We start from the raw sequence: 24,516 nt of genomic DNA, 5'->3' as shown, positions 1-24,516 counted from the left end.
AAGTCCTCTCTTCTCCAGTCTTGGCTTTGGTTGCAGGACAGTGAGAGAACAATGATCAGAGAAACTTTAGTAAGAGAATCAACCCAAAACAATAAAAGTCCCTAATGGAAATTACGCCCTTGGGTGAGACAAACAATAGAAGATGCTGACTGGGCCTTTTGTCTGTTATGAGCTGACTGCTAAACATCTATATGTTGTACCTTATTCAATATGCATCTTTAACGAGGGTTACACCAGGGGCAAGTGTTTGCCAGCCCCAGTATTGGTTATAGACTTGAGCACACATGCATGCAGTATCACATCCACACATGCACTGGCGTGTCTCTCCAAACTCTCTGCTTTACTCACTCTCCTAATGATGAGAGCGCCTGTGTGTCTTGAGGTCCACTGATTCAATTATGTTTGCATCTGATATTATCTGGGGATTTCTTTGTGATTTTTGTTCTGGAGACTGTGCCAGAATTTGGCAAAAAATGTTGGACCTCTAAGAAAAGAAAGAAGCTCATGGGAAATTAGTGCTTTCAAGGCTTGATTGAGCATAGGCAGAGAGAATGAAGAGAGAAACAAACAGCAGAAATGTGAATGATGAGGCACACACAAAGCCACTCCACTTACACGGAGGAAAAACACACACACACACACACACTTGCTGCAAGATGTATCATACTGATTATATCATCAAGCCTAACAGATAGAAATTATTTTTTGAGATATAACATCATCAGTGGAAAACTGAGTGTGGATGACACGTTTTTAACATGGTAATCTGCCATTGTAATAATACACTTTATCTCTCAGATATGGTAATCAGTCTTGATTGACTTGTCTCTCTGTTCTCTGTCTTTTCAATGCTGCCGACAACGCCGCAGTGAAGTGCTGAAATAAAACACAAAGTGGAGCTCCACCAACCTGCTAACTCTGTCCCAAATCTCCCCTCTGTCATTTTCAGATCATGCTACTGACTGATCCAGAGATAGAGAGCAGCCTGCTGATCAGCTCTGATGAAGGAGCTACCTACCAGAAGTACCGGCTGAACTTCTACATCCTCAGCCTGCTCTTCCACCCCGAGCAGGAGGACTGGATTTTGGCCTACAGCCACGACCAAAAGGTTAGTGAACGGGCACGGCGAGTTTAGCGGTCGGTTGTTCAGAGGTATCAAAAGAAACTGAGTGTTAAGCCAGATAAGAAACAACAGTCTGGGGATGCAATGCCTCAGAGCGAGTTGGATAAATGTGAGATCCTGTTACACAAGAGTTTGGCTCAAAGCACAGTCAGAGTTCATGAAGTTCATTTGGGAGCGAGGTGGATACACATGGATTGTATAATCCAGGTAGTTCCAAATTCACTCTTACAGAAAGCCATTTTCACCAGGTAGAGAAGAAAGAAGAAAAGATGAAAAGACTTTTTTACGTCAAAATCTTACTAAAATTTGAGATCAAACATTATAATGTTCTCATTTCAAGTCAAAATGACCAAATTTTTACCGCAAGTCAAAAAATTATGAGATTCTTATTTAAACATTGAAAGTCAAAATATGATTTTTAAAGTTTTACTATGCAGGGTTGTTGGTCACTGTTTGTAAACACGCTCGCTAGCGTAAGTGAAAGTAAAAGCCAACCCATGATTCACTCTCATTTGGCATTTTGCCTCACTATATTTGCATTTTTATTGGCACCGGGTCTCTTTGGATGCCTGCTGTTTATGGTCTGACACCTTTTTATATAGCCCCGACCTCACCAGAGCGCTGTGGGGGTACACGCCCATAAATGTCCCAAAAACAGAAACAAAGAATAAAATCAGAAAATACAGGCAGAGGGCAGAGTCCCTGCAGAAAAACACACCACCACACACTTCTAGTGAGTCATGATTGATGATTGAGAGGAAGTATTCCTGTGTGAGTCCATGCATTGTTTTTAGAAAACTCCTGCATAGTATATTTTAAAATCAAAAATTGAATAAAATCAGGACACTGTAAGTTTGTGTTCTTACTCTGAGTATGAAAATTACTATGACCAAAATAAGATCCTCTAACCCATAATTTAACTTCAGTATCTCCCCATATCTGAGTAACAAAAATTTTATTTAAAATAAGTCTATTTCTGACCTATCAAAAGAATATCAATATTAATATATAAAAAAAAAATCACACTAGACTAACATAATATGATTTTAAAAAATAATCTAAGGTGTTAGGCAAAATTTTGACGGTAACACTTTACATGAACTTGTCATAAACATTATGTACATGTCATAAACGTTTCTGACTGCTGTCATTAAGTGTCACTTGGTTTTTGTAATGACAAGTTGACATTGTTTGGGTTGTCTTGATTATGACAACTTGTCATTAATCAAAGTGACATTACCAGAAGTTGTCTTTGTCATGACAAGTTGACATTAAATTTGTTTGGGATGTCCCTATTATGACAACTTGACATTAACACAAAAAGAGGTGCATTTCTTGTTAATATCAAGTTGTTATGACAAAGACATCTTCTGGTAATGTCATCCTGGTTAATGTCAAGTTGTCATAATAAGGACATCCCACATACATCCCACATAACATAACATACATAGTTATGAGAATGTCATGTCACTCTTATGTAGATACCTTCAAGTGTTGCCATTTTGACTCAATTTCTCCTAATTTTATAAGTCAAAATTTTAAATTATTCTCAAAATTTTTGAATTGTTGAACAAATCTTGTCTGAAAATTAAAATTGAAAATCACCAATTAAAAAAGATTGTCAATTCTGTATTTTTCTGCCAAAGGCACTGTGCAGTTGCTTTTGTTTAAACATCTAACATTTAAGAGTTTTGAATTATTTTGTAAAATGAATAAAAAATCTTTTGTAAAAAAAAAAAAAAAGTTTCTATATCTCTAAATACGGTCACAGCTATATTACTTCTCAGTCAAATGTCTGACCATAAACTACACCATCACAATTACCCTTGTAGAGCTCACAGACACCGTGCAAATGCTTTTCGAATAAATAATCATCTAAGGAGATAAAGTGCAGGTTATGCAAAAATAATTGTATCTGTAAACTACCAAGAGATAGAGAGAGGGATAGTGGGAGAAAAGAGAGGTCAAATTTATAGACATTAAAATACCCGTTTGAATTAATAAATGCTTTTCTTGCAGCTCAGCCCATTTGGGTCTAATGTTTCAGTTGTGATGAATAATGAAGGCATTCTCCTTTGCTAAGGACGTGTGTGAGTGTGAGCGTGCCTTCTGAGTCGGCTTTCCCTACTTGATGAAACATCAAACTCATGGTGCAGCGAGTATAATCCCTAAACACAAACACACACACATACACACACACACACACACACACACACATACACACACATAAAGTACTGCTACAATGCTGTGTGATGCCCAAGACCCATAAACACCATCACATTTTGAATTCATATTCAAGTCGTGTTTTAAGCCATTTTTCACTGTATTTTACCTGTTTAAGAATCCAGCAGTGCCTCCACTTACTGGCTATAGATGCCTCAGACTGAATGCAGTGCATGAATAAATGTAAATAAGATTCTAGGCTTTGAAACCACTCTAAAATGATAATCACGAACCACTGATCCGCTGGAGTTTATGGGTTTAAAGCATCAGAAGTTATCACAGTTATCACCACTTTATGCATTAAAAGAATTATGTATAAGGAATCTTGACTTTTGAATCAATATTGCTGGCAAAAAAGTGAATGAAAAATCTTTTGTGCCTGTTCTTTTGCGAGCTCAGTAAGTACAGGGTCTATTCTGGTTTGTACTGCACTCAGGAAATAGTCATATGACTGCCCTCTCAGTGTGAAACTAACAAATATAAAAGTGAGAATGGAGTGTACGTACTCAGAATGATTACTGTTTTTCCTCTAATTGTTTGAAAGTGGTGTACTGCTTATTTCACACAGCATTCAAAGTCTATACTCAGGCCAACTCCTTGAACAACGCCATTCACATCAAGTGGAGAACTCTTCACAGAAAGGAGTTGCTTTCTTCTCACGGCCTAGCACCAAAGTACATCTCTGACGTGTTAGTGCCATATGAACCATCTCGGACTCTGAGGACCTCAGGGACTGGCCTCCTGCTGGTGCCCAGAGTCAGGACTAAACATGGGGAATCAGGATTCCAGTTTTATGCAGCTAAAATCTGGAACAGTCTTTCTGAAGATGTGAGACAGGCCTCTACTCTGACAATGTTCAAATCTAGGCTCAAAACAGCTCTATTTCACTGACTGAAAGGATCTTATCTGCACTCTTCTCTTTTAAAGTTTATTTTATAATGATTATTTATGTTTTTATTTTGTATTGTGATTTTAATGCATTTTCTTGTTCTGTAAAGCACTTTGAATTACTTTGTGTACGAATTGTGGTCTACAAATAAACTTGCCTTGCCTTGCCTCTTTCCATCAAATTTCGATGAACCTTACATATAACTGTATTCAGGTTATATCAAAGGACTTACAGAGAAATGGCAATAGTTGAAGTTGACATTTGTTTTTGAAAAGTCATGCCTGAGTAACGTTGTAAAAGAAATAGTGGAATTGCCCTTTTTTATAGTAGCATTGTTGGAGGGAGCCTAATAACAATACTTTTATTGCCAACAACTCGTCCTACTTGTTGTGTAAATGACAAATAAAGACTTGAAACATTCTAAAATCCAGGGCTGTAGGTCTCCTGGTCGACTAGTCGATTATTTGGTCGCTATGCTCTCATCCGACCAAATTCTCATTGGTCGAGTAATCGCCGTGTTACTTTCATAAGGAGAAAAGTGCTAGCCTACATCAACAGCTTTCCAGGATTAATCCATTATTTCCTGCGACAGGGGGACAGGCTAAGTTACCTGTGAAAATCCATTGTTGACAGAAAGTTGAACTTGCCCACCCTCACGCTCAGCGTCGCAGTGATGCAGACCTCCGTCTGATTCTGTGTACCAACACCATCTCCCTCAGTGGAAACAAAGCTTGTATTTACTTGTATTTCACAGATAAGAAACAATAATTTGTGAAGACAGTAAAGCCTCCACTAAAATAGCATTTTAAGTCTTGTGTGTGATTTATACTTCGGGATATACCCTGGCTCCATATGAGCAGAGGAAATCTCTGCTCATCACTAGGCTAATGTTACAATGTAAAATGCCATAGGCTGGCGCTAATAAGGTTAGCATGTTATATTTGTTTGGAAAACGTGTTTTGTATAAGACCGTTATTTTGTCGGTGAACCTTGTGAGTTGTAAATAAGCCAAACTGTGTGCCGTTACCTTTGTTACATGTTGCTGTTGTCCCTGGTTTTATATGAGCAGAGGAAAAGGTCGCTAGATGCTAGGCTAATTTATACAATGTAAAATGCCATAGACTTGTGCTTATAACATTAGCATGTTGTATTGGTGGGGAAAATGTGTCCAGATAAAGACAAGTGCTTGTCTATCAGTTCTGCGATTTATAGTGAAGCCAATTTGCGTACTTGTGTTTGAAATTGTTTCTATTAAGCAATGTTTAATGTGTGTTTTGAATCAACTATATAAATAAAGTTTGATTTAAACTAAACTATACAGCACTTAACACAGTCCTCCATCGCCGACTAGAGTTTTGGAGGTGTAAATGCAGAGTGACACAGACACACACCACCACAGAAGTAAAATAATGTGCAGATTTTTTTTTTTTTTTCCCACGACTAATCGATTAGTTGAAGATAATGTGTGACCAAGATTTTCTTTAGTTAACTGCAGCCCTACTAATATCACAAGCGTATTTAGTGCTTAGTGTCACTATAGGTTTACATCAGTTCTGCTTTGATTTTTTGTTGATCTGCTCTTCACAAAATGGCAGCAGGTGGCCCAGGTGTAAGGACTATAGATGTATAATAACAATAATACGGGACCCCAAGATGGCGCCGATCAGTCCAATGAGTAGTTGTGTCTTTACTACTTTTTGCCTTCATATATCCAGTCTCTAAAAAAAAGATATAGACTTATCTTCATGTGCCAGATTTTCCAACATACATGCAACATGACACATTGGCTCAACCCACCCGATTCAACTTGCATTTGAGTTAAAGACTGAAATTAACCTCTCTTCAAAGTTGTTAAAACAATCATAAACTTTTTCCTCACACTGTCAAGTAACACAACATTCAATCCAACAGTATTAAAGGAAGACAGTGGCACTTGATGCCCCGAGTTCAGTATCTTTGGCAGCCTTTCCTAGGATCTGGCAAGGATTGGCTAACTCTCCAGCAACAATGGCCTTAAGCTAACCTCACCACCTACACATGAGCCTGACACTGCTGGAACATGCTGGGGGTGGTGCATAGCCTGTGAGTACCTGAGCTGGCTAAATTCAGGGCAGTCCCTTTGAGAATTGTTAAAATATCCAAACTTGTATGTTTCATGAGTAATTACACTCATATATTCTACATACCTATAATAATACATGGAATTGATGTATTTTTCAGATTTTTATTGTAACTTTATTCTTTATTATATTCATATTTTGCTGATTTTTGCAACTCTTGCTTTATTTTGTATTTATTTTTTCTCTTATTATGTTTATGTTATGCACTAATGCACCAAAGCAAATTCCTTGTATGTAAAAACCTATATGTCAATAAACCAGATTCTGATTCTGGTTTTGTACAGAATACCATGTCATTAGCACATTAACTATACTGTTGAGTGAGTAGTAGATGTTTTTTGCTGATTTTGTGTTGCTGAGTGCCTCAAGCCCGGTCTCACTCCGAAGTCATCGAAATCCGGCACTTGGGTAGTGCCTTGCGGCATCAGAAACCAAAGCGTCCTTTAATGTTGGCATGATATGCGGTTGCCGTTATAGTTTGACGGTGCCCAGCGGCATCGGGGGAAACGCAGCAGGACAAGGATGAAGGTTAAGGCTGTAAAGTCCAACTGGGGCGGGAGGGATTGGGTCCAACAAACACCGACTTTGATTCGGGTGTTCGCGTCCTGTAAGATTTACGTCAAGTTGCAGTGTTGTCCTGACTTTGTGCATTTATTTTGAAAGAGACTGTATATAAATGTTCAATTTCCTGTGAAAACTGAAGTGTATTTTGAAAGAAGGCAGTGCATGTAACAGGCAGAACTTAACATGATGTCCCAGAACGTCAACAACCAACGCACCCAGGATACCTTGCACATCGTTGTGTGGACGTGGAAAGTCCATGACCAAATGTCAGCATGTGAGGTTGGAGACAGAATGCGTTGGAGCCCCGCATTTTTCTGCTCTAGGTGCCTCGTGTTTTTGCAGGAGTGCCCTGAACGCCTCGAGTTGAAGAAACGTCAACTCAGAGCGGGAAAGCGCCCAACATCATTGGCGTATTTTTGTGTTAGCATACAGTGTTAAGCTAATATTAGCTCATTTTCATTGTCGCAATCTGCAAAACATATCTGAACTAACTGTAGCTTCATCTACTTTCTGTTGTGTTACCAACCATGATTATGCCTGACAGTTCACAGCACGTTGTCAAACTGTCCCTGACACATCTTTTGTTCAAGATTAATGGAAGGAAAACTTTCACATGTCCAGAGCGTATCTTGTATAATTTAGTGAGCTCCTTCAACAACCCGGTCTCACTCTGAGTTCGTAAAATATGGTGCTTGTCAGTGACTTGCAGCGTCAGAAACCAACGAAAAAGGCGTCCTTTAACGTTGGCGTGATATGCAACCGGTTGTGGTTATAGTTTAATGGCACCCAGCGGTGTCAGGAGGAAACACAGCGGGACATGGACAAAAGTTAAGGTGGCAAAAGTCTGACTGGGGCAGGCTGAAGGGGTGGAGGATGGGACCAACAAACACCAACTTTTACCCGAGGGAGCGGTGTTCGCGTCCCGTAAGATTCTAAAGCCAAACCCTGTTCTTTGAAAGAAGACAATGCATGTAACAGGCAGAACTTGACACAGCATCCCAGAAAGTCAGCAACCAATGCACCCAAGGGTGTCTTGCACGTCGTATGTGGATGTGGAAAGTCCACGACCAAACGTCATTATGTGACAAGGTCGGAGTGAGAATGTGTTGGATGGCAGGACACTTTGCAGGAAAACATGCACATGTCCAAAGCATCACTTGTATGTTTGAGTGAGCTCCTTGAGCCTTAAATTAAAGAGGAATCAATGGTGATGGGATCTCCAATCAGTGTTTTAAAAGAGATAACGTTAGCCTGTTGATGTCACTATTTTTGTGACAAAGGAAGACTGCTAAAGAAAGCTAATGCTGGTGAGCATTTGTCATCATTTTTTAATTGTGTTGTGGACAGAGATATTCAGTGAAATGAAGGCTATGTGCGCAGAAATATTTTTTTACAACCAAGGAGAAAAATATCCATTTTCAAAAATATCTGTTTTGGCCTTGTAGACAGGGTCTGAGGCACTCATGTACCCACATGGATCTGTTTCCCTTTGTCCAGTCCTCAAGTGCCTTCCGCCGCTCCATTTTTTATGCAGATTTAAAAGGTATCCAGGAGGCTACCTCACAGAAAAATAAAAAAGTGAAGGACAGGTGATCTAATGGTTGCCTAGCAACAATTTAGAAGAAGACGCAGCAACCTCAGAAAGCGCTCTGTCAGATCGGGCCAGGCTTCAACAAAAAAGGCAGTTCGGTGCGACATGCTCTGTCTGATCAGGGCCTCATAGGGGTCACAGCACAAGGTTGGGAACCAGCAGAGTAACTGTAGGACATCTATATGTTTTGCACATTTTTTGGCCATTGTGAAAGTTTCAGGGAGACAGACTGTGCTTCTCTAACTATTCATGCTGTGTGTTCACTTCCTATATGTCAGGTGCCGACTCACTCATGCACCAGCCCCCTCACTCGTGCCTTAACTGGCACACATCATCTCCACCCCAGAACTGCTTCTCTTTCAATTTCCTTGCCTCCTTTTGGCAGTGCTGCTGCATTTGTTGATTGAGAGACCTTTGGAGGTTGTAAAGGCTGCGTCGACCCCGCCACCCCCCTCACCTCCCCCCGTCTCCCGCTCTCTGCCTCTTCAATGTCACTTGCTTGGCTACATACTAACTTGCTGCGGGAGGATAATTAGTCAAAGTGATTTCCTGCACCCCTCCCCCCCTCCTCAGCCTTGCCCCCTTTTGCTTGCATCTGCTTAGCACAGCTTGGCATGGAAGTCATGGAAATGTCATCACCCGCGCCGTTTGTCTCTCCCTCTTTGACATGAGAATATACACACACCAGATGCAGTAGTCACAGTGAATATATTGTTTGCATATGCCAACTGTGGAGTGATCCGACGAGGGGACACAATGGAGATAAATATATATGCTTCACATATGTCCAGATGGCATTGAAGTCATGCCTCACTGTATTTTACTGCCATTCTTATAGCTGTAGGATCATTTAGAGATGTTAAAATACAGCAAAATATAAGGGTGCAAACAGGAATTAAAAGCATAACTCTCCTATTAGCAAAATAAAAGAGAATTATTGATTCGACAGCAGTGATAATCTGTAAGGGATTTAAGATGAAGAGACTGTGTTCTCATGGATGCCTACACTTCACCCTTCGGGATAGAGTAAATAAATGCAATTAGAAAATGAATTAATATGAACAGAGTCGCATTTTCGTTATCCGCTAATAAATGATTGTTTACACATTATGCGTGGTTGCTCATGCTTAAAATGGAAAAAAGTCCAGCTTGAAACGCTGAAATAAGTTTTATGCCTCATTAAATTCCAGCTGTGAGCTCCAGAGTAAACGGATTTGTCATTGTGCTTTGTCAGAGAATGCAGGTGTGTTTGGAGTCAAAAGGACTCCACTGGGTGTATCAGTGAGGTTGTTGATTTACTGAGCAACACAGCATATGTAGGCACAATGTAAACTTATAAATGTTTATGTGAGGTGCAAGGGGTTAAGACACTGACCACGACCGCACTGACCGTGGTTCATGGTGTGTGGTCGGGGATCATGGCTCTCATCCATCATTTCTTGTCATTTCTGTACTGTCAGCTATCAAATAAAGGCATACCCCACAAAAGTAAGACTGTAGTTTTTTTAAAAGAATATTGTTTAGGCATTGTCTGCTTTGTTGAAGTAATAACAGAGAAGGGGGTTGCAGAGAGGGTCACATGCAGCAAAGGAAACTTAAAACTGCGTGGTAAGCCTCAATGTTATGTGCTCTAGCAGACGAGGTAGCAGGGTGCCCAAGACTCAGAGTTTTCATTGAGTTAATTTGTTAAACTAGAACTTGAAAGGTCAGAACATTTAAATTATCATCTCTTTCCTCTTGTACGGCAGCCATGTGGTGCTCAAATTATAGTAAATTACACCGAAAGCCACATTATTCAATTTCAGTTTCCTTTTTTATTTTTCAATTTGGGGTCACTTCTTTATAACAAGCTAAAAATCCCAGACACTTAACATACTATTGTGCATCACCTTATTAATTTGGAGTCATGTCAAGTCCAGTATTCACGCCCTTTTTGCTCTGTTTTGGTCTTCACCAGCTCCTGAGAAATTTAACTCGATCTTTAGCTGCTAAATGTCGCTGACTATGTGCTAAGCTGGTAACATATAGTAAGTTTAGAATAACTTTATCACTGTTAAAAACACTCACCTGCCTCACCTGAAGTAACTGTAGAGCGATACCCGTTTCTGCCACAAGATGTCAGTATTGGCTTTGAAGGAAACAAGCTAAGTGGTAAAACCAAAACATAGCACAGTCAAGATGGCCGCGCAGAGAGCAGATACTCATCTAAAACAGTTTTCCTGTTCTGTTTGCAGGTGAGCAAAGTGCACAAGTGCCTAAAACACTTATATTAAGTTTGTCCTTAAGTTGTGGTGCCATAGTTTTATGTTTACAGTGCAATTTATTAGGGATGTAACGATACCAGAAACTCACGATACAATATTATCACGATAAAGAGTCCACGATACGATATATATCACGATATTTATACAAGGGGGACAAAAGAGAAAATTTATTGTTAAAAATGGCTATTTTATTAAAAAATAGTGCATGTACACTGTACAGCATGTTATTTTTAACTTGGAAGCTTATCATAAACAAATCAACACACAGTTGAACATGTGCTTTCATTTCCCCCCCATTACTGCTAGGCAGGCAGACATTAAAGTGCCATAACAAAGTCATGTCAATTAAAACTATAGTGACAGAATATGAAAATGGAAACATTCAGTATTTTTTAACCTCCTCTGAACAAAAGTAGTGTAGTACTATTACTAGAAAGTCATCTGAATGACATCAAATTATGAGGATAGAGTAGTCTTAATATTCATCAAATATACAGAACTTAGAACAATCAGACCCTGCAACAACAACAAAATTAACAAATCAGAAATAATGTAAACTCAATAACACACAATCCCTCACTCACAGATACACAGAGAGACACAGAGAGAGAGAGAGAGATGGGCAGAGATGTGTGTAAAAGAAAACCAAAATAAATAAAGCCCAGCCATTTCACTGGAAGTCATAGAAAAACTCAAAAACACACATTCACTCAGTTTGTTCACGCCAGGTTGACAATCTTGACATCAAGGAGACCCTAACACTTTCTCAGAACAGGAGATGAGGAGAGGAAAGCTCTGGTCCTGCGCTTTCATGTGATATGCGTGGCATTTCTGTGCGACCCTGCATTCGCGAGTAATCCATCCAAAAGTAATGTGTGTGCAAAGCTGTATGAAAGCTTTGTTATACATTATTTTGTGTAACTTTATCTTTTTTTTTTTTTTTTTTGCTGTAAAAACATTCACAGGGTACTTTCAATTAAAAATAGTTTATAACTTTCTAGCAACTAAAAAATGCTAAACATATGGGCTGTTAGGTAATCAGATGAATGCCGGGTTTGTGGAACATTGCATTTGCATTGCGTTTGAAAAATGTGCTCAAAAATGACTTGAGCTGGATATCTGCTGTGTGATGTTGGAGGACATTACAGAAGCAAAGACCTATACTGTTAATTTAATTATATTATCAGGGAAAATTTCATTGATAAGGCAACTGGAGCAGAATCTTTAAACATCTACAGATTTAAGGGCTTCCTGGCACCTGGATGGAAGTTGTCATCATTATACAAGTGTAACATTGTTCTAAATATAAGATACTTACCTTTACTTTCCTAAATCTAATTTATGTAACTTAAGGTTAAGTGTATAACGTGATGATGCCCAACCATGGTTCTTTTACTAAATCTAACCAAAGCGGTAGGGGCTCTTTTTCGTTGGCCACTAATCTGTCAGATTTCACACAGACCCTTGTACAAGATAACTCTCTTTAGTAGACAGTAGTTCCAATGAAAACTGTGTGACTGTTTCTGGAAAGACAAACTTCTGCTTAATTTTTTTTTTTTTTTTTTGGAAAGAATATTTTTCAGTGCTGTGAGCATCTCATATGAACCTTCAGTCACCTTAATTATATTGGAAATGATGTAGAAATCAAATCAAACCTATCTGCATGGCTAGAAACCACTAGTGAGAAATAATTGAATATGTAATTTGATATTTTTTGTCATTTTGGATAGAGCAACCCTTTAATATTGACTGAATTCATAATCCTAGATGGATAATTCAACTTAAATCAGCTGAAACAGGGATGTCTGAAATCTCACTGAGCCAATCATGGAAACAAATGGGGGTTCTTATTTTTATGGACAGTCAGTTCCATTCCACAGGGATTTCACATGCATTCAACACCCCTTTTCTGTGTCGCGTGGTAAAATCTCAGCGACCCGGGATTTACTGACTTGTGAACAATGGCTTTATTGAGACCACCCACCACGCTTGGGCTCCTCTCCTCATCTGCCCTCCCATTCACAGGCTTGTTACAGCAAGGTACATTTCTCTAGTACAGGATTACTTATGCCCTGCACATCTTTCTTTAAGGTTCCATTCTTAGTTTGGTGGTTGGTGTATGTGTGTGTGCGTGTGTGTGTGGCAATAATCTCTGTAAGGTTTCTGCAGTAATGGGTAGTTGTGTGGGAAGGCAGACAATGCTTCTATCCCTAAATGTCCTTAAGCCATGTTATTCCTCTGCAGTGCTTGAGTCTTATGTAAATTCAAATCTAATTTAGCGGATTCTAATAAAGAACTTGTACGCACAGTGTGTGTGTTTCTATGTGAGAGAGTTCATCTCCCACTCGCCGTTACACTGCTGCTGTTAAAGGGATCACTGAGGTACTAAGAAAATCAAAGTGTAGAAACAAACCTAAAGAAACAACCTGTGCAAGTGCATCATTTCAAAGGCCACGCAGCATTTGATAGTAGGATGGCTTTTGTTGTACAAAATGGTGAAATTGATCTGCTGTTCAGATGGTATGTGAATGAATACTCAACTGGTGTCTGGTTGTCTTGCTACAGCTCTACAGCTCGGTGGAGTTTGGGAGGAGGTGGCAAGTGGTGCACGAGAGAGTGGCCCCCAATCGTTTCTACTGGTAAGTACAGAGATTTGGACATTGTTAAACAAGTTGTAAGCAATATGAAACTATAAACTAGGTGTAAAAGATTAAGATGTAGTTCAGTGTTACTTGTGGTAAACTTGACAGTACTTGATATTGTTCAAAATTAATCATGATGGTCCAAATAGCATGATGTTAATTGATCACAGATTCATAGTTGCCCATCCATCCATTCATTCATCCATTTTCATTCTGCTTATCCAGGGCTAGGTCGCAGGGGCAGCAGGCCAAGCAGGCCATGGTCATGGTCATGTTGCCATGGATATTGTTGCCCATAAACTATGTTAATAATGACAAACTGCTTGTTAAGATAGCTGGTTCATCTTAGCTAATGATACAGTCAGAAAACTGCCTATCACAAGCTCACCGGTCAAAATACTAGAGATTTGCCTTGTAACCTTTTATGGTAATACTACTCGTACTCGTACTCGTCGTCCTCCTCTTCTCTGGGTCCGGGTCTTGGGGGCAGCAGCCTCAGCAAAGAAGCCCAGACAGTCCTCTCCCCAGCCACTTCGGTCAGCGCTTCCGCGGGAACCCTGAGGCGTTTCCAGGCCAGCCAGGCGATGTAATCCCTCCAGCGTGTCCTGGGGCGGCCCCGAGGTCTCCTCCCGGTTGGACATGCCTGAAACATCTCCCAAGGGAGGCGTCCGGAAGGCATCCTTACCAGAAACCCGAACCACCTCAACCCGGATGTCCAAGCTCCTCACCCTATCTCTAAGGCTGAGCCCAGCCACCATGCAGACGACACTCATTCGGCTGCTTGTACTCGCAAACTCGCTCTTTTGGTCACTACCCAGAGCTCGTGCCCATAGGTGAGGGTTGGAACGTAGATCAACCGGTAAATTTAGAGCTTCGCTTTCTGGCTAAGCTCCCTCTTCACCACAACGGACTGGTTAAGCGCCTGCATCACTGCTGACGCTGCCCCAATCCGCCTGTCAATCTCCCGCTCCATCCTACCCTCACTCGTGAACAAGATCCTGAGATACTTAAACTCCTCCACCTGAGGCAGGACCTCCCCCCTGACCTGGAGTGGGCAATCCACCCTTTTCCAGCTGAGTGAATCTGCCGTGGTTACTTCTCCTGACCAATGTTGGTGTGGTATCCCTAGTTACATTGAAATGGAGTGAGATATAAAAAAAGTCGACTCCTTGTAGCTGTAGAGACCAGAATCATAGTTCTTTTGCCAGTCTGTACACATGTTCATTTTTTGCTGTAAATTTGGACATTTCAACATGGATGTCTGTGGGAGCCACCTTGGAGCCAGCCTCAAGTGGCCATTTGAGAAACTGCAGTTTTTGGCATTTCCTCATTGGCCTCATTTTTCAACCCAGTCTGACCCCGAAGTCGTCGAAATCCGGTGCTTTGGCAGTGACATGCAGCGCCAGACACTGATGAGAAAAGGTGTTCTTTGCCTTCGGCATGATGTGACCAGTCGCTGTTATAGTTTAATGGCACTCAGCAGCGTCATGGGAAGTGCAGCAGGACAAGAACAAAAATTAAGGCAGCCAAAGTCTGAGTAACGTGGGTGGGAGCGGTGGTGGATAGGTCCAACAAACACCAACGTAAGATGATAGAGCCAAACCCTGTTCTTTTTTCTGAAACGCAACGTCATGATTTTGTTGCTTTTACCTAACCACAAGTGTTAGTTGTTGATGGAAAAATGACAATTTGCGGCATTGTACCGATGTAGTGTTTTAACATTAAATTTCCTTTGAAAACGGAAGTGTATTTTGAAAGAAGACAATGCAAGTAAGAGGCAAAACGAATCAACACACCCAAGGTACCTCGCATGTTGTATCTGAACGTGGAGAGTCCATGACCAAACATCAGTATGGGACAGGGTTGGAGTGAGAATGTGTTGCATTTTTTAGCTCTAGAGGTTGCCACTTGGTCATTTCCACTTAACTAGTAGTAAGCCAGCTGGTAATTAGTTCCTGCATGAAAATGATGAAATATAAACTGCCAGATTCTTATTGACAAAGACTTCACCACTTTTTTGGTCTTTTGAAAAACAACAAAACAAAACATTTCACTCTCTACCTTTCCAAATCATCAAAGTGATACAGAATTCTGTTTCCTTTTTGAGGAAACCATCTTTGACTGTGCTTTTTTTTTTTTTTTTTTTGTACCAGCATGCAGAGAGCCAGACCAGACAACAGCCAAGAATTTCATTTTGCAGTTTGGCCACCTCGCAGAAATACTGTTTATTGGCTAGCAGACTGAATTTGCAGGCGACAGTTGTCATGTCAATGGGTACAATAAACTTTCAGCAAGCAAAAGTTTTCCTGCAGCTTTTGAAGAAGTTAATGAAAATAAATAATGATAAGTACTTATTCAAAATGCTGTTACAGTATAAAGGTAATCAATCGTTCTGATGGTTTGAATGATCAGGTGAAGTCATTTCCACATGTATAGCACAGAAAACTATTGAATGTATACTTCCTTTTTGATACTGTATACAGTATATTTCATACAGCTCTAGACACACTGTACTGCTGTTAAAACAATACTTGCGTGACAACTAACTTTAGTAGAGCTACTGTTAAAGTCAAAACCAAATGAAGAGCACTTTTGACTTTGTAAATGCCCCGGACATATTACGTCATTGCCTCTCAACAAATTGAGGAGCAGATAAGCCAGAGAGGTTTTTAAGATTTTCATTATTCATGTGTCTGACATGCCTGATCTTCCTCTGTGGCAGACAGTTACATTATGTGACCGACAGTGTTCAGCTGTGCAGAGAGGCTTCAAAATCAGTTCTGGGTGCAATCTGCGTATTGCTATCCTTTGTGATGAAATAAAATATATGAAGACTGAAATAACCTAATGGTTCCTTTCAGCGATGCCTTTGAAGCCAAATTGGGATGTTAAGCATCTTGTTGCGTAGTCAGTGTTATACGGGTGTAGATTTCAGGGGGGATTAAAGGGACACATCCTCCTTGATATTAAGAATCATGTGCACTTAATTTGTTTCCCCCCATTTGTTGAAACAAATCTTTCAGATGAAGACTTACCCAACTTTTAACTGTTACATTTAACGTTACTGCTCCCTGCCCTCCTGTCTTTTCCCTCAGCTAAATGGTCTCGCCATCATCAGGTCACAGGTGCTGTCCACCTGACTGGTATCTAGCATGTCTGGCCTCTATACAGTAACTAACTGTAACAAAAAGCTTTCACCTCAACAAACTGTCAGGGTAGTAACAAGCTGGGCAGCCAGGAGTGAAGGGAGCCTGGAGGGCTGATACTGCAGAAGCTGTCAGAGTTCTATTTTTGGGACGCGCACTGTGCGGTAGGTGTGGTGGTAGCCCTGGTAATGAGGCTGCAGAGGGAGCTTATATCCGCTGTGCACGTGGCCGCCAAACATGTAAGGACAGAGACGCGTAAGCTCATTTGGTCATCCTGAGCGGCGCTCTGACACACAGCGCAGGTCGGCTGTGTGAAGCGCAGACTTGAACAAGCAGCGCTCTGAATTCCACCGCATTCAGCTGTAATCAGTTTGCAAGCTTAGCTGGTGCAGCCGTGAAATGCTTTGCATATGACATTACAAATCTCTACAAAAACATCTGGAGCTGCCTGTACGTGATATCTTTGCTAGGCAACAGCTCCGGCTCCACCTGTTCTGACATCAAGTGTCCTCAGAGACCACACAGCTGTCCAAACTACTGTCATGCATACACAGAGACACTACAGTAGGCCGGCAACTTCCAGGCTGAGCTCTGCCTCCCGTCACTTAGCGGTGAAGATATACTCGTTTAAACAAACCATATAGCTCTGCTAACTCAGAGAGGTATTGTTTGCCTGCCTCGCACTGTTCGTGGGTACCTGAATGGATTATTCAGTGAAAATGGAAATGCGGTTTGGATAAGTAGGCCATCCTATTCACAGCTGTGTTTCATCTGGGAAATCACCAATACTACCAATAAGTACCATGATTGGAAGCTGTGGTGGTCTCTCACTGTGTCTGCTTCTCATTCCCCTCGCACAGACCCCCCTTTATCTCTCTTTCCATTAATGTGTGTGCTACCTGTGGACACATTCTCTCTTTCTCTTTATCTTTCCCTCTTTCTCTCCCCGGTCTCTCTCTCCGCCTCCCCGTTCTGCCTCCATGTGTGTGCTGCCTTTGCTTCTCCTCTGATCCCCCAGTCTTTTTAATACATATTTAATGCCGTAATGATTATATGCTATTCCATCTGCGGACATCCCTACTGTAGAGAGAAAATCAATGGCTTTTCCTCTCCTAATGATGTCAGGAAACGTCCTCCTCCATCCGTCTGGAGGGAAAAGGACCTTCTGGGCGCTCTAAACATTTAGATCACACAGTAAACCTGAGGTCCCCCCCCCACACACACACTCTAAACTGCCATCCACAATGAAGACAAAGACACGGCAATTCCTGCACCCAATTCCTGCTGATGTTTACCACAATTGCCACAGCCGATGACTTAACCTCTCTGTAGTTATAAATGTGTATGACTTTGCAGCGTGCAATATATCAGGTCGGACGGCAGCTATGGTAGGTGGCATCTGCCTCAAGGCAGAAAGACCAATGGTGATGTTCCTGAAACACATTTGTCTGCCTTTCAGGTCGAAAATGGGTTTGGACAAAGAGCCGGGCTTAATTCACCTGGAAACCAGCATCTCTGAAGGACGTGAGTAATTGAATTCCGAGTTCAGCGCTCCATTTTCCCGTGTCTTTGTACTGTATCGTGAGCATTGTGCTAAAGTAGAGAGGAATTGGGAGTTGTGTGGACAATTCTGCTGAAGGGTAATGCGAAGGGACAGCGGAAATGGCCGAGTCTGGGGACACACAATGACAATGGAGAGAAAAGTAATGCATATATTAGAATGCTTTTAAAAGCAAGTGATTTAGCTCAGTAGTGCTCGCATAGGTATAGAGAAATATCACTCATCCACCTGACAATAGACAATAGACACTGGGATATTGAGGGGTTGATATATAGTATTTGACTTGATTTGCTTACTGAGGCTGATGTCACAATCCTGAGGGGAAAAAGGTAGTTTTAGTCTTTTTTACCCCTAATTCCTTTGTTTTATTATCTGTTAGTATTTGTCCGCACAGTTTGATATTCGAAACAAATCACGCATTGACAATCTACATAATAAACTTTGATAAAATCCTCTTTCAAAAGGGAACTCCACTGATTCTATATGTAAAGGTCAATTTGTAGACATGGGAAGTGCGACTCAGCATGTAAGAATTGTCATACAATGTCCTCTGATGCCTGGAAAATGATATCAGAAAGTTTGTGTTACAACCTAAGATGTGGTTGTTAATCAGACAGGTAGTGAATGACAAAAAGACTAATGGGTGGAGCATGATTATAACTCATTTATTTTCTGTAACTGCTTATCCTGTTGGGGGTCATGGGGGAGGCTGGAGCCTATCCCAGCTGACAGTGGGCGAGAGGCAGGGTACACCCTGGACAGGTCGCCAGACTATCACAAGGCTGACATATAGGTCCTGTTTATGCGACAACGATTTCAACTGAAAACCGTAAACTTTAGTTGCGTTTGCGTTGCGTTTGGCTGATAGTTTACACGACAGCGGCGTTTTGGGTGCCTGGAAACGCGGTTCCAGAGTGCATTTTTTTGGAAACGGCAGCGTCTTCATTGTTATGTAAACTTGCAATATGCAGTTCCTCTGAAAACGGAGACTTTTTGCACATGCGCATTACAGTTCCAGTCACTAGGCATGCACAAGAAAGTCGACCATCACAACAACAATGCCGAGCTCTTTTTGTGCTGCTCACACTGTTGAATTTATTGACGCTTCTCTAGCAAAGTGTAGATCTACTGTAGCAACTCCACCTCGTCGTCCGTCCAGACAAAGTTATCTGTGCATGCTTTCGCCAGTGTGTCTTCTTTGTTTTGCATTATAGAGGAAGGCGCTTCAGCGCAGGTGTGTGGTGTCATGCCGTGGTGTTGCTTTGCAAATTTACACTGCCAACCATTGGACTGGCGTGCATACTACAGCGTTTCCAGTAGATTTTGCAGCTCCATGTGAACGGGGATCGTTTCAATAACGTTGTCACATAAACGCGGAAGTTTTTTAAAACGCAAAGGACAGACTCTTCCGTTTTTAGAGAAACCGTTGTCATCTGAACAGGGCCATAGAGACAGACAACCATTCACGTTCACATTCACACCTACAAACAATTTAGAGTCACCAATTAATCTGCATGTCTTTGGACTGTGGGAGGAAGCTGGAGTACCAGGAGAAAACCCACACTGACACAGGGAGAACATGCAAACTCCGCACAGAGGGGCTCCCCCACCCCTGAGTTCCAACCCTCCACCCCCAGGTTCCAATCAGGAACTGTCTTGCTGTGAGGCGACAATGCTAAGCACTGTACCACCTTGCCACATGTGTTGTTATTAATATTAATATTATTATTATTGCAAATATAGGGTACAGCATTTTTAAAGCATCACCCATACCAGGGACTGAATAAGTCCTTTATTGGGTCAGGTTCCTGTGAGAACCTGCCGGTGATCCAGAGAAAGGTGATTCATGGGTGGTATTTTGCCTTGTTTTTATTTCCAGGTTTTGTTGTGGATGAAAAAAAATCATGGGGGTCAAATAGCGTTTGTCGGATGATAAATATATTAAAATAAAAGGAGAAAAATAATAGTTTCATTTAATGTTTTAATCCTCTGACTGCTGATTTTGTGTGTTGGCTTTGTCTTCTGTGCCAGCTGGAATGTGAGAGCTGCTTCAGTCAGGTGCGTTACTAAAAGGGAGATTAACTATGGAGATGTGCTGCTCAATATTTGGAGAATAAGCAGAAAAGTATTCATTTAAATTGTTTTTCCTAAATTACCGTTGTTTTAAAATGTAACATCTCAGTTTCACATGTATCAATTGTCCCAAAATGGTCACTTTGAATGTGCTGCGTAACAGAATTATTTGATTAGCGTGTGTTTGTAACAGAATTTGTGGTTTCAGGGTGGCCCACAGATCTTTGTTTCAGAAGTCAGGTTGAAGAACTAATTGGTCATATGTGTGGGTGGTGGGGCGGGTGCAGTATTTCACGTCGTGGTTCCAGGTGGCGTCTAGAAATCAGACCAGTGCAGGAAAATCAAGATATCTCAGCTACTTTTGACTATGTTTTTTTCCATCCGTCTTGTGAGCTCCCCAACGTTTTGGGAGTGCCCCTTTAATACTCGATAAATACTGCAATCTTTCCCTGATTCTTAGTTTCAAAAGGCCTTTAAAGTATCAGTGCCACAGTTCTGTCAGTGCGCTCTCTTTGAGGCCAGCACAATAGAGAAAAGCCAATCATACAAACACACCTAGCAAACATCAGTCATGTCAGATGTTACGGTCACACAGCCAGAGACTATCACTATTGATCATGTGCTTGTGGACGAAGCCGACACATAATTGGCAGAGGCTAACATGTGGGGACAGGCTCTCTCCCAGCGCTGCTATTGAAGGCAAAGAAAGCAATTGGCCTCTCTGGTCATCTGTCTTCCCCTCCGTCCGGCTCCTCCCTTACTGGGACCACTTTATTGACACGAGTAATGTGGGAAGCCAAAAAAGGCCACTTGGCTTTGGGTGAAGGCTGCCTTTCTTCATTGCCTAATACCATCACTGATGCCATGGCTTGACGTGTGTGTATGTGTGTGTCTTTGTGTGTGTGCGTGTGTGGGAGCAGAGGCGCTGTATGTCACCTGCAAGCTGCAGAACTGCACAGATGCCAACAAGGGCAAACCATTCCCCGGCTACATTGACCCCAATTCTCTGGTGGTGCAAGATGAGTATGTGTTTGTCCAGGTAGGTAATTGACCAGTTTGCTCAGTGAGAAACATTAGAGCGGTGTGTGAGGCACCAAGTGTGAGGATTTTGTAGTAAATTTTTCAAGGTCGTTCTTAAAGTTGTTGTATTAGTTCAGCTTTATGTGTTCCTGTGGTGGTGAAATGCTTTGTCTGTTTTCTTTATGTGTCTCCAAAATGTTTTCACTCAACGGTTTCATCACCCTAAGGTGTCAGCTGCAGGAAGGCCGATCTACTATGTGTCTGCTAAAAGAGACGTCTTTACACCGATGAAGCTGCCCAAGTACACACTGCCCAAGGTAACAAATATACCACCTGATTAAAATTCAATTAACATGACCAGACACTCATGATCCTGATGATTAAGAAATAATGAATTAATCCGCAGTGAGAGTCCATATTTTATCACGGGTCACTAAGAATATGTGAGACAAATTTCAAATTCAAATGGAGGCGCTGCTGTTTCATGGAAACGTTTCTGCATTCAAAGACACATAATATGCTCCCAGCTCTGTTTAGTATGTGGGCTAAAGTTGCAGTTAGGCGTCAGTTCATTGCCGGCTCTGCGTGACACTCTCTTTGTTATTTATGGGCAAATCAAGGCCAAAAGTAACTCTCGCAGTGTTCCCAGAATTGTTATTCCATGCTGCTCGGCGTGCGCATGGCCTCGCTTGTCACGTCCCCATTGACAATTAGACATGTTTTATTCAATCAAGCCCTGGGCACCCCGGGTTGCTGTCGGCTCACTGCAAGGTGTTATTGGCACAGTCAGAGGTAGATGAAGCACACAACCAAACAGCATGGCCTCAGCTGCTTAATCTCTGCCCAATAAGCCTGACATAGTGCTGATGATTGTAGTATCCTCTTAGTTAAGATACGTGAATGTAGAAGACGCAGCAATGCTGATTATTTAATATGATTAAACCCAGCAGGAGGTTAAAGCAGTATACGATCTAAAAGTCTGTATATTTGTCATTGAGACAAAAGAAATTAAGATTTTGATTGTAAGGTGCAAATTAAACCTTCACAAATGCTAACTGCAAACTAGAGTGTGTTCAAGTTACGTGGTTTTTATGCTATTAATTTTAGAATGAATAAATAGAATGAATAAAGATAAAAGGTGAGAAATTACTGTATACTTTCTTACGAGATATATTTGGTCTTTGCCTTAAAATAACCTAATAAAGTTTGAATTACAATTCTCTATTGAAAAATACAGCACACTACAGCCTTATTGCTGCCACACTCCAAATACGCATTCTGCTCAGTTTCTCGCTTAAACGGGCACTGTGTAGGAGTTTCTCCCATCTAGTGTTGAGATCGTATATTGCATTCAGGCGGATAGCACACTCAAGCCCCTCACTGTTTCAAATGCGTATTGCAACAACGGTAGCTGCTGTGTACCAAAAAGCTATGATAACATTGATGAAACCATGTCATCCAATACTTCATGGAGTATTCATTCAGGCTCCTACACAGACACACGTGACGCGAGTTGACAAACCCCCTCCTCACCGTGCTGGCTGTGTTTACAATGTAGGACTGTTGGGGCGGGTGTAAATTGAAACAAACCAATCATGTCTTGTCTTATGACAACTGACAAGTGGCTCAACCTCACACACCTCATCCCTCTCCTCACAACACTGCGTCACTAACAGCACTGCTGCTGCTTTTCGTCACTACCTGCAGGCGGAAACTGGAAACCGACAAGTGAAAACGCGAAAGGCGATTCCGTAATTCTCAAGTATGTCCCTGTATGTACCTGTATTTTCAAGATGGCGCACGTACATGATGAGGCACCGGTCGCAATGTATATGTAAATGAGAATTTCGGAGCTTACAGACATACTTAGATACGCTGATGGAGGTAAATACACATGTGCTAGGACACACTTTTGACTGTAAAATTTGTTTGTCTCAAAGAACAACTGAAATTGTTACACATAGTGCCGTTAAGCAAGACAATGTGCCACTTTAAGAGATTAGATTATGTTCATGTTGCAAATTGATATCAATAACGTCATGATGACATATTTTTTATGCCTCTGCACTGACTATAATCGTGGCTTGAGGCATTATGTTTTTGGGGTATCCGTCTGTCCATCTGTCTGTACATCCATCCTATTCTCATGAACATCATATCTCAGGGACGCCTTGAGGGAACCTCTTCAAATTTGGTACAAACATCCAGCTGGACTCGAAGATGAAATTAGATTTGGTTGCCTAAGGTCAAGGTCACTGTGACCTTGGGACTGTCTAATTCTCATGGAAAGTTTGACACAAATGTCTGCTTGGGCTCAAGGATGAACTGATTAGAATTTGGTGGTCAAAGCTCACTTTGACCTAACGAAACAGGTTTTTGGATATAATAATAATAATCTAATTATGGCAAAATTTCACATAAATGTCTAATTGGATATAATGATGTAGTAAGGACATTTCAAAGGTCAATGGTCAGCTTCACTGTGACATCATAATGCTCTGCAGAAACACTTTTCTGGCCATTATTCATCATCATAACTCAAGAACAGAAGAGGAGCCATTTGGTGAGATACTGAATTAATGACCCAAATCTTAGGTGTCCACCTTGAAACTGTGCTGATTGTCGATCCTCTTTGCTGCTGGCTTGAAAATGTGTGTAAAACCTTCATTTTTGAAGACATCTGTATTTGAAGTCTACTGTCATGGCTACACACTGTATGAGTCTAGACAGAACTTGACTGGTCCGTGGAGGCACACAACCGGCGGTGAATCTTGTCTTAGATTGCAGCTGCCTAAAATGCCTGATAATGCTGTAGCTTTTCTAAAAAAAATTGAGATGCATGTTGCGTTGTTCTTAGGCACTGTTCTGGAATGAAATTGCAGGAGCAAGTGAAAATTGCAGTGAGAATAAACCCACACTGCTCTGAGATTGTGATTTATACTACACTAATGTTACCTCTAAACCTGCATATTTAATTTACCTCTCTTCTTCATCACGTACAATAGATGTGGATGCAACAGCCTCTGTCATGGTGATTTGTCTTATCTAGTGTCCATGCTTTTAAGCCATTCTGTGGGTGTTTTTTGCACTGAAAAAGTGTTTGGGTCCACCACAAAGTTGCACACGTTGTAAAACAGTTGTTTACCCCTGCTTTTTAGTAGAACATTAGGGCATTGCCTTACTTAGTCTTTAGCAGTAATTTTTGTTGGTAAATGTGAGACATTAGTGTCGAACATGTCTGAGACTTCATACCCAGAAACAGTGATAGGTGAAACTCATGGAAAACTCAGACAACTGGTC

The 24,516-nt window shown here is 41.2% G+C and overlaps 1 protein-coding gene across 9 annotated transcripts in view; it reads left to right on the top strand.

Annotated features, from left to right (window-relative positions):
• LOC125886637 (VPS10 domain-containing receptor SorCS1) overlaps positions 1-24,516 on the top strand; it is a 247,028-nt gene that overhangs the window by 170,305 nt on the left and 52,207 nt on the right. For all 9 annotated transcript variants that reach the window (XR_007449058.1, XR_007449059.1, XR_007449060.1 and 6 more), the window contains 5 exons: positions 950-1,108; positions 13,340-13,413; positions 18,022-18,086; positions 21,117-21,235; positions 21,444-21,533. Coding sequence is in view for 6 of the 9 variants with exons in the window: in XM_049572987.1 (XP_049428944.1) it covers positions 950-1,108; positions 13,340-13,413; positions 18,022-18,086; positions 21,117-21,235; positions 21,444-21,533 (507 nt within the window). In the remaining 3 variants the exon portion in view is untranslated. The remainder of the gene's footprint in view (positions 1-949; positions 1,109-13,339; positions 13,414-18,021; positions 18,087-21,116; positions 21,236-21,443; positions 21,534-24,516) is intronic.

Source organism: Epinephelus fuscoguttatus, linkage group LG3 (genome assembly GCF_011397635.1).
Source record: "Epinephelus fuscoguttatus linkage group LG3, E.fuscoguttatus.final_Chr_v1".
In the NCBI taxonomy this organism is placed as follows: Eukaryota; Metazoa; Chordata; class Actinopteri; order Perciformes; family Serranidae; genus Epinephelus; species Epinephelus fuscoguttatus.
This window is presented reverse-complemented; position numbering and strand designations above follow the sequence as displayed.